The following is an 11,894-nucleotide window of genomic DNA, read 5'->3' as shown; positions in this document are numbered from 1 at the left end:
TTGAAATTATCAAGTAGTGAATTTTCAGTTCCTTTATTTAAATTATACTGGATTTTCCCTTTTTCTAATACAACCCCCTGTTTTGTTTTGCAAGCATTGTTTTCATTATGATCTACCTATAGGTTGAACCTTTGTCACTTTTTCATTATATGGCTGCATATTTTATAACTAGAAGAGACACATCATAGGGGATTTATATATATGATGATGATGGTGGTGAAGATAGAAGACCACACTCAACATGAAGAAAACAGTTTCAGGAGCACTTTCTGTGGATGTTGTTTAGATCAGAATTTAGAATAGCCATGCTTTTAATTACCCTTAGTGCATGCTGAAAAGTGAATTCCCATTAGTGGGTAATTTTCTAGGGAAAGGAAAGAAGCAGTGATGAAAACGGGCAAGGCAATAGAAAAAAAAAAGAAGGCATGCAGATGCATGCAGGGCCCTCCCAAAAGCCAAAAGACATAAGCTCCAACCACTTACAACTCACATTTTCACTGCTATGTGACTATGTTCTGTGCACACACAGTTTGCATTCGTCAGCTAAAGCACCAAAAGAAACCAAAATAAAGGCATTCTCAAAAATGGGGTAGAGTGAGTTTGGTGCTGCGTTATAATTATGATCCCATGGGATTGATTGAGAGAGTCATGCTATTCATGGAAGCGTGTACGCTAATAGTGTCTCAAAACTTGTAAAAAATTTCCTCAGTTTGGTGACTGAGGATTTTTCAACTGAATGAAAAAATGGTCCTAAAACTGGAAAATTGAGAAAGATTGTGATATGACATTGCGTGACAAAAGCCAATTAAGCGAGACCAAATTAAGTCTCTGATTTTGACTGCTTCTCTATCGGCTTTAATGCCAATAGAGTGAGAAAGAAAGCGAGATTCTTATTCTATTTTCTTCTCTTTTTCACAGTTGATTGATGGGTATCTGATGTACCCAAAATATGAATTCCTCGAGGCACGGGTTTTGAATATCACAATCACTTTTTTATTATGTACATGCAATTTTGGTTTGAGCTTCTTTTCTTGTCCTCAAGTGAAGGCTCTTCGTTTTTCACACTCCAATCTCTTCACAAGGGACCATTGGTTAGGTAGTGAGCACTGAAGTGGGAAGGATGAGAAATTGGTTGAAGCAGAGTACTTAAAAGGTTGGAAATAAGATCATGCAGTAGTGCCAGCCACTGCGCAGTAATGTGTTGGGGCCCTTAGCAGTTCAATTCGAATCTTTATCGTTTTGGTATGCAAAACTATCTCTTATAAACCCAAATCAATTGCAAACGTTTTCTGGAATCCGGAATCAATAGACACTGCCATTTTTCTGACACTTTATGCGTACATTCGTATATGATGAATCGCTGGCTAACATTGCAACTACTCGGCTCTTCCTGTTCAAACATAATCAAATGTACGTCTCTATGCTACTCTTTTGTTAGACTGCAATACTTTATTGTTTTAGTTATCATAATAAACTGTACTTATTTGCAGTTGAGAAGTTATTTTATTAGGTAAAAAGGTTTCTTAAATAAAATATAATTTTAATTTTTTTTACATATCAACTCAAATTTATTGAGATAGTACTGGGTAACTAAGCTCCATCAGGATTCTATGAGTTAAGGAAAAAAAAAATATAAACCATACTGGTATGTTCGGTCACTCAGAGCCTCTGGCTTGCTTGACCGAAACCAAAGTCAATGAAATTAATCCATCATTAAGGATTAGGTAATACATTTATAAGTGAGATTCATTTAATTAATCAGACTCAATAAGGTAAGTTTATTAAAATAATATAAATAACACACATTTCAATGAGAAATGTACGTCATTTATTATTGTGTACCTATCTGAATACTGATCACCCCGCTTTACTGACTTGAGCGTTGGAGTGCCTTCTGCAGGTACCCGAGAAAGACCCCCAATCAAACACCAAACAATCTGCCCAAACGAAGGAAGAAGACGAAAACTTCAATAATTCTTTAATAAATAATTTTCTAAGTCTCATCACCAATCACCCTAAGATTGACTGTTATTCATTTTAATTCCTATAAAACTGTAAAACAGTATAAAAATATATTGGAAGTATTAGACAAAGTCCATATATAATACTCCTTTATTTACTCTTAGTCAAAAAGCTTTCTATATTTGCGTGTTTTCTACATCACAGTTTCAATGAAGTGCAGTTGTCTTTATCTTTCAAAATAATTTCTCATTTTCATCAAATAATTTATGATTTTTGTTGCTTTTTGTTCGGAACCTTGATTCAGTACACACTAGTGTTCTGAAAATATAGAGTATGTGTCTAATTTATATAGATCTAGTCATCACAATTTTTTTTTTAAAAGTTTCGAAACCATGTAGAAAATGGTATTAAATAATTTACAAGCTAATTGGCAATAGATTAAAATAAACGGTAATAAACTCTTATATATAACATAACATAATCGTATGAAGAGGAAAAAAATTATCATGTTGTTTAATAGTTGGAGGCACGCTATTTTCCTGATATACAGGTTGCAATTATATAATACAGTTGTTAAATAGTTATTTAGGAATAAAATAGTAAAAGTATTTCTTATAAAAAATAACGTACAAAAAGAGCTATTTAGGAAACATATTCATTAATTGGAAAATAAAGATATATTTTTTTAATATACAAAATACAAGTACATGTCATAGCAATATCAAGACATATATAATGTTTTCTTCTCCGTTACGATCGATTTCTCCTATTTCAGAAATATGCATTTAAAATTTTGTCTGGATGGGTACAACATGAAAGGAGTAAAATCTTCCATGAATTAGGATGACAAATTAATATAAAAACATTAATGAAAGCATTGTATAATATTATACGAAAACTCTAACAATCTACATTTTTATAAATTAATAATTAATTTTTAAATGTTCCTATTATTTAATAAATTTACATTAAATTTATTTTAAAATGCAAAAATATGTTAGACCCATAAATATTCACTTATTTAATAACTATTAGATCTCTATTAATATATTTGGTATGAAAAGAAATAAGAAAAATAAAATAAAAGTAAATAGAATAAAAAAAATATTAAGAAATGGAGGTGTTTAATTTATTTTTAATAAAAAAAACAATGATAGAAATTTGGAGCATAACACTTTTACAGCCACCCTAAGTAGAAGCTACGCCGCACTGCTTGTCGGAAATTTGATGGCACCGCACTTATTATTTTGTTTTATTCTGAAGTTGTTGTAAATTGTTACTGTACCACCGGTATTACTATATGCACCGCTCCTACCATTTCATTATTTTCCCTATCTTTTTCATTAATCATCAACCTACACACCACACACCACACAATGCAATCATCATTTCATCATTTTTACTCACACCCCTCATTATTACTCTTCTTCATTTTTACTCACCCCTCATTATTATTCTTCTTATACCATTTTGGTGCTTTCAAAACTTTTATTCATTTACTACCAAATAGTACTATATATGATCTTTGTTTACACTTTTTAAACTAGGGAAATTAGCTAGATTAATTAATCTAGTTATCAATATTATTGAATTAAAATATATTTTAATTTTTTTTAGAATCGAATAAATTATTTCTCACCCATAAGTGTAACTTGTAAGATTAATAAATCAATTAATATGTTCATTTACATAAATAATATCTCACTAATTCATTAACTACACTTCCCAAAAAATCATGCCATTAAAAATATTAAAACAGTAACATTTAATTCTGATTTAGTTTTTTTGGTTTACTACCGTTTTGAATGATACCATAAAACAGTTACGTCTTTCTACATCATCTATACTTAAAAAAAAATAAAAATTGGCATGATAAAATATTTTTCCTTGATAGGAATTTTCTTGTTAGAATAACTAAAAATATTTTAATAATTTAAATTTTCTCATCAAATATAAATAAAAATGTTTCTAAAGTGATTAGTGTTTTCTTAGTTTTCTAAATAAAAATGAGAATAATAAGCGACAAATAATATGCATGACAAAAATAAAATAAATCCAAACAAAATAAAACACAACCATTACTTAACTATTAAAAACCTTCATTATTTTACTCAAATATTAGAATAAATTTTTGTAAAACATTAAAAAAAATCATTATTTTACTAAAGTTTTAGAATAATTTTTTAGAATTTAATAAGAATTAAAAAACTTACTTTCATTATTTAATTAATATTTAAGAATAAAATTTTAAAATTTTAAAATTTAACAAAAATTAAAAAAATATCTGTTAATTAAATGAATTATATTAACTGTCGTTAAACTTTTTTTTATAATAATCACACTATATCAATATAATATTGTACAATACATTCTTATTATAATAAATGTATGAAACATAAGCAACAAAATAAAGATAAATAATATGATAGTATATTTTTTATCAACTAAATAAAATATAGATTATTTAGTTTAAGAAAATGCCTGTAGCTTTTCATTTTTTAAAATATAAGTAAAGAAAAAAGACAAGGTAATGTGTTGTGGTTAAAAAGAAAGAAAGAAAAACATTGAAGCCTACTTTGTTTTGTTCTTAATTGTAGAAATGAATTTTAAATAACATGTGTGCTGACACTTGTGTTGGGCCTATAATGTAGAGTAGAGGAAGAGTGTTGTGAGATTTGAGCATCAACAAATTCTTCAAAGAAAAAGTTGATTGCTCATTGAAACATGTGATGTGAGTGAAGTGTTAATAATTGGCTAACAATTACTAGACTCAATTAATTAATAGAGAAGCATGGTTACTTAGCAATCATCTTCAAACCTTCTAATATCTACTACAACACTAGCTTTCACGACAACAAAATTAGCTCTCCATTATTATCATCATATGGATAAACACATTTTAAATTATTATTATTTTTAATATAGTCAAAATATTTTTAATATACTAAAAACAGTATAACTTGGAAGCATAATAGAGAAATAGTACAAAAAATATTTATAATTTTTTTTAAAAGAATTGTGAGAAGGTGAAAATGGAAAACTTGTGAATTAGGAGATGGTGGAGTGGACTGGTAGGGAGGTTTTTTGAAAAGAGAAATATTAGTGACACATTCTCTTTTATATTATCTATTTTTCACTAAAATTTATTTCAAATGATAATTTTTCTCTTCAATTATTAGCTCTCATAAATTTCTATTTTTTAATAAATTTTAATTAATAATAAAATACATTATAAATTTCAATAAAAAAACAAATGAAGGAATGAAAGGGTGAAACGAAAACAAATTTCACAAAATAAAGTGAGGCCCAGGTTTTTTATTTTCTGGTTGGGCCTTGCAATTCTCAGCAGTTTCAAAATTGTCGGTCCACATAGATCATGATAGGTTATTTCTCTTTCCACCCTCATTATTACTAACGGCCTCCAATAAGAATTGAAAAGACAAAAATACCCTCTCCCACCGTGACTCCTTTCATCACCGCCACTGTACTATCCCTACTGTAGCCATATTCTCCAATGCACTTTTTGAAAGGAAGAAGAATAACTCAATTAAAAAAAAGGTTTTTTCAAAACAAGTTCATTTAAAAAGCTATTATATATATTTTGAAAATTTTATTCTGAAAATTAATTATAGAATATAAATTCTATTCCAAAAGCTATTATATATATTTTGAAAAAATTATTATGAAAATTCTATTATAAAAAGTTAATTATAGAATATAAATTCTATAAAGTATTTTATGTTTTGGAAAATTTATTCTGAAAAGTATCTATGTATATTTTAGAATTCGGTTTCAAATATCTCGTTTTAGAATGCATTTAATGTATTCTTATAAGCATGTTTCAGAAATTTTGTTTTGGAAATTTTATGTTAAATAATATTATTTTTTAAGAGTTTATATTTATTATCATTGACAATTAAAAAAACATAAAAGCATAATGTGCAAAGTAAAATATGGAAATGCATTTGGAGGGACATGCAGCACAAACAAAATTTCCACATATTTATTCGCATTATAGCACGAAAAAAAATAATGTGAGTTCCACTTCATCTTTTTCTTCTTAAATCTATTTTCTTTCAAACTAAATAACCATACTCTTCTTTTTTCTTTTATTTATTTTTTCATCGTCTCTCCCTCCTTTGTGGTAAATCTGATAAGTTTGTCAAACAAATAACTAAACTAGCAAGCTTTAAATACTATTTCACCAGCGCAATATCAATGAGATAAACCCTAAACTCCACAGAAACAGGTTTTCATAAGTTCATCACCAAGTTTCAGTCCCCAACTTCGCTCTCTGTAAACTTATAAAATTCATCACAAACATAATATACAGATGCTCCAAATGTGATACATGCTATAAAAAGCATACGGTATTCCCTTAATAGACACTTTTTTCTTTTTTGGTATCCAATTACAATAAATCACAATAACAATCTTAAGAAACCGAAACTAATTACACACTCTCTCTAAATATCAGAAAAGAATATCCAGAGGGTGGCTGTGTTGCTGAAACACCAGAATTATATGTATCACCTATAGCATAGAGCCTATGCAGCCAAGCAGATCTGCAGGGCAGTTTTTCTCTTCTAGGGATATCCCGAGTTCCACTGTTTGAGGCTAGTTAATAAGGCAACTGTGGATTACAGTGTTGGTCTAAGCGTACCATACCATGCATCCACAACACAAGAGTGGATCATACAAGCACCATACGAGTCAAGCATTTATCTCTGAATTGCATTGGTTCTCCCTGCTGCAACTTCTTCTACCCCAAAACATGCTAGAGCAAGTTGTTTTATCCAATCTTGGCCCTTCAATTTTATCCTGATCCATTGTTGATGCTTGAGAGTGATGAGGTGATTCATCTCGTGTTTCTACTTCTCGGGGTTCAAATGATGGACATGGACCATCATTGCAGGTACATAGGGGAATTGCCATAGATGGGAATGGACTACAAGTGACGGGGCATAGTATTTCTGAAGGAACAGAAGCTACACGATTTCTTCCAATATCCGGTGTATGAGAGAGGGATGGTTGATCTAGGTCACGTGGATGTAGCATGCAAGGGGTACACAGACCCAGAGACATGTGTAACTTATTTTCTTTTGCTTGGGAACCTGGTAACTTGACAAAAGAGACAACTCCATGTCTGCAAAGAGGGCAAGGGATAGAGCCCGAAGGGCCAACCATTTCAGAAGAAGCATTGTTTGTTGAGCAAAGATAAAGAGCACATCTTACACAAAGCTCATGCCCACATCCTGCAAGTATGGTCTAATGATATCACTTAAGCTGTTATGCAAAAATGAATACGTTTTTCAAACTCTAATACCAGAATCTTGAAAATTTGTCAAGGAAAAAGGAAGAAAATATGGTATCAGAAGATGAGAACCCGTTACACAGAGAGGTATATATAGTAGCTTATTATACTCTGAATGATATTTCAGACTGTATTTTTTGGATTCTGGAAAGTAGTCCTTACTTCCTCGCATAGTCACTGCCTTAGGAATTAGGAACTGGGTTCACTTTTAACTGATGCAGTTTATTAGATGTTTACAAAGAGAAGGCATGCAACATATATTCAAAAGATAAAGAAAATAATACCTTCAGCAGCCACTGAACAAGGTCTCTCCAGACATACAGCACAAAAGTCAATCTCATCAGAGGAGCCTGTAGATGATTGTAATCCATACTCTCTGCAGTTATTTCAAATCAATCTTAGCCATTTTTCATTATAGGAACGAGTCTTCCACTATCGTTAATATTTAACAACAAAAATATCTTTGAGCTAACATAAATTGACAAATCCGTGAGGCTAGGTTAGACAACAATTTAGATTTAGTTACAGCAGATTTTATAAATAAATTTTTGCAGTAAACACAAAATGCAAGATAAAATTTACTTTCAAAATATCGGTTCATGTCCATAGACATTCCAAATTTTCATTCCACTTGTATATTTTTATATTATCAATCAACATTGAAGGTGCATCAAATGCCAACTATGGCAGTCAACACAGTTCTGATATAATATTCAACTTCTCATAATGTAATAGTCAACTCATTTGCATTGCCTTATTTTGTTTAAAATTCACCGGAATTTATTTTTCATAGATTATTTAACCCAATTCCATTGTCATTTACATTATATAACCAGTCCAACATTCTTTTATTTTCAAATACTTCCATCGACCCTTCAATTTCCATTTCAATAGAATTCCCTATGCTAACCACAGAAAAATCTACAAAGTTCTTTTCTCTGTGAAACTTTTAGAATCTAAATCCTTTCCCATCAACATTAATTGCACCTGACTTCACTCGTTTACCATTTTTAATGATAATTCGAGAATCTAAATTTTCTGGGGCATTTACACAAAGTTGAAAATTGACATTGGATAGAGAAACCGATCAAAGAGCAAATATAGGTGCCCATTCATAATTTCAAATAGTCGTGGATATTCAAAAGGTGTGGTTTCTCTTTATGTAATCTTACAAAGTGAACCAAAGTTTAAGGTTGTCTTGTAATATATAATTCATTTTTTAATTATGTGTAAATCAAGGTTCCACACTGATGGGTCACAAGTTCTCCTTTTCTTATCTAAATGAGGGATGATCGATGTTATACATGCCTTACCTAAATTACTTTACTTTTTTTTTCAATGGAATTATGGTCCCAAATAATCTGCAAAAAATATACACAAATCTTTCACTAGCTGTCTGTTATTTTCATTACCTATATAGGTTTCCATTCCACATGAAAAACAGTTGGGTTGACTTGGAGAAACAGAAACAGAGGATTGCAAAATACCTAGCTATGTTGAGCACACTCATAAGAGGCAAGGACAAGTAATTTGAATGAGAGAATGTAGGTACAGTGGTATCAGAACTGGGTGCCAGTAATTGTTCAAGCCAATGACGCCCCCACATCCTAGCAATATCAAGAGGAAGCCACCTAGGGGGAAAAGGCCCAAATTTGTATCAATATGATATCAAGCAAATGAAAGTTTGCACTAAATAAACATTTACAACATCTTACCCATTGCAATTTAAGGCCATCCGGCTTGCACCTCGTGCAACAAGAATCTGAAAAGAATAACATTAGTTCCAATTTCAAAAGGAAAAGGCCACAAGGCATATTAAAATCGAAGCTAAATCAACTCTTGCCTGACAGCATTTTAAATTGCCTCCACAAGCAGCATAATGCAATGGAGTACTTCCAGCCCCTAGATCAAATCACATAAGTTATGTTGAAGGGGGGAAAGCAACCTTAAGAGATATTTAGCACATTTAATAAAAGACATACCGATTAAATCCATTGATGTTCCGTAATGAAATGTCACAGCAGACACATTTGCGTTAAGATCAAGCAGAAGTTGTACACAATCAAAGTACCCATTTAACGCAGCCATGTGAAGTGCAGTGATACCACCATCAGCAGTCTTATTTACAAACTTGGACAGGGCACTGCACTGGAATAAAGTAAATAAATGCAAGAATATAACAAACCTAAAAGAAAGCTCTTGTAAAGTCAGGCCTTAAATCACTCATAACAGCAAGCACCAAACAAAATCTCATTGTCATCATTCCCCCAATAAATGCATAATTTTGCAAATTTTTTTGTCTAAGATATGTTTATTCATATGGAACTAATCATGTACTTGCATATGAAAGACACTTGAGAAAAATCAAACTAACAAATGAAATATACAAAGATAATAAATAAAAGCATATTACATACTGTCAAACCAATCATTCAACCCTATTAGCCAAATGGAAATTATACCATACAAAATTCACTACAATGACATCTTGTTTTGGGTTTACGGTTTAATACAAAAAAAAAGACATCTTGTTTTGGGAAATAGATAATGATGAAAAGGAAACAGTACCTATGCTCATGTTTGCCTTTCACATTTGATCCACCATCCTTGTCAATATTTGTGCAAGCATGTATAGCTTGATAAGGTGCACTTGGTACAAAGTCAGCCACAACAAGTCTAATACATCTTACATGCCCATGCACAGCTGCAAAGTGAAGAGCTGTCCTCCCACTAAGGTAATCAGCCCTCATAACCTGTTATGTAATAGACAACAACCAAGTGATTTTGAAATCAACTTTTACCATGTAAAAAGAAGAAATTACACACAAACAAAGTAATGAAGTCCCACTTAGCAGGTAGTTTCTTAAATCAACGCTATGCCTAGCTATCTAAGTGGTATAGTAAATACAAACATATGGTGTAACCTAGAAAAGTTTAGAGGGGAAAAATAAAATAAAATCGGACTCACATTGCATCTGAAGAGTAGAAGTGTCTGTACAACTTCCCAGTGCCCATATCTACAAGCTTGCATCAAGGCCGTCTTCAAATCAAGAACCAAGGTAAACCATACTATCAAATTAGTAAAGATATAAATGTAAACATATAGGGGGAGGGTGAACATATCCAAAGAAATTATGTTATCATTCTTCTATTGCATTGACACCAGATCCATCAATCTAATTGCTTATTACAATGAAGACTCTATCTATGCTTCCTTACAGACAGCAACTCGCCTCACTGAACAGAATCCTACCCAAAATGGAATACTCCAATATCGAAAAATTCTACACTAAACTAAGTATAACCATCTGACCAATCTGTAATCACATGATGCTTTTTTATTTATTTTTTGTTTGCAAATCAAAACCAATATTCACAAAATTAAGAAAATCTCACCTGGCCACAATAATTTCTGGAATTCACGTCAGCTCCATTCTCCAGCAACAATGCCACAATCTAACGGAACCCCAACAGAGAATAATAAACAAACAAATAAAGAGAAAACAAAATTCAATAAATAAAGAAAGTAAAAGGGTCACAGTAGATTTGATATGTGTGGATAGTGAAATTAGGAGACCTCGTTATGGCCTTTGGCTGCTGCAAAATGGAGAGGGGAATTGAGGCCACCGAATGTTGAATACTTGGCAAGACAGGGGTTGCATTTCAAAAGCATCTTCGCCTCCACCAAGTCGCCGTCCCTCGCCGCCGACACCAGCCTCTCGCCGGAGGCCGAACACCCGAATGAATTTCCCATCTCTCAACCAACACGCAACGTTTCACTAAGCTGACGTGGAAGGTTCAACCAACTTGTGTTGTGTTGTGTTTGCTGTTGTGTTCGTGCTTCTTTCTTGTTCTTGCTTTTGTTTTGTCTCAACACCCAAATCAGCAAAAAATAAATAAATGAACATACACAGTTTGCAATCAATACGCTTGCTTCTAAACTTTACCTTCTCTTCCTCTCTACTTTTCTTTTACATTGTTGGATCCACAACCACCTTTGTTCTCCTTTTTCTCTTTAATCAAATTAATACAATTCAATAGTTCTTCATTAACAAATTTGAAATTTATCAACAAAGGGTTAATCAATTTTATTTAATTGAGTAAAGAAAGTTTAACAATATTGGTTCTCAACACAAAACAAAAAAATCAAAGTATTTTTTTTTTTTAATTTTAATTGTTAGAGAGTTCTGGTTTCTGGGGACTTAAAGTGGATGGCCCATCACACTCATAAATGATAATATATGACCCCTTTTCTGTGCTCAATCATATTTTTTTTCTTTATTCTGATTGCTTTCATTTTCTAAAGGAATTATCTTCTCAACTTAAAGTTGTGGTCAATTAAAGGGATAAGGATTTATGTCATTTGAATGTTCTGAAATTAACATAATAATTTGGGCTAATAAGAACTACTTGTGGCAAGCAATTTGAAAGTTGTGTGATTCCAAAGCTTTTTCATTGTATGGGGTTTCAAATGTTTAATCATATTTCAATGTTTTGTCCAATTTCTAAATATTTGAACCTAACCATTATTCAATTATGCCACTTTCTTCTTCTTTTTGTTGTTTAAGAATTTTTCGAGAGCATTAGGCAAAAAGTGAGCAGAGAAAAACACAGAGGC

The 11,894-nt window shown here is 31.5% G+C and overlaps 1 protein-coding gene across 1 annotated transcript; it reads right to left on the bottom strand.

The window, feature by feature from the left end:
- Positions 1 to 6,307: 6,307 nt before the first annotated feature.
- On the bottom strand, positions 6,308 to 11,570 carry LOC137828029 (E3 ubiquitin-protein ligase XBAT33-like). The gene is made up of 10 exons (XM_068634428.1): positions 10,854 to 11,570; positions 10,673 to 10,732; positions 10,245 to 10,316; positions 9,845 to 10,029; positions 9,259 to 9,419; positions 9,120 to 9,178; positions 8,992 to 9,038; positions 8,764 to 8,907; positions 7,561 to 7,652; positions 6,308 to 7,217 (listed from the first exon to the last, which is right to left on the bottom strand). The coding sequence occupies exons 1-10, from the start codon at positions 11,028 to 11,030 to the stop codon at positions 6,676 to 6,678; spliced, it is 1,539 nt and encodes a 512-aa protein (XP_068490529.1). The 5' UTR covers positions 11,031 to 11,570; the 3' UTR covers positions 6,308 to 6,675.
- Between the last annotated feature and the right edge of the window lie 324 nt (positions 11,571 to 11,894).

This window comes from Phaseolus vulgaris, chromosome 7, assembly GCF_000499845.2.
Source record: "Phaseolus vulgaris cultivar G19833 chromosome 7, P. vulgaris v2.0, whole genome shotgun sequence".
Classification (NCBI taxonomy): Eukaryota; Viridiplantae; Streptophyta; class Magnoliopsida; order Fabales; family Fabaceae; genus Phaseolus; species Phaseolus vulgaris.
This window is presented reverse-complemented; position numbering and strand designations above follow the sequence as displayed.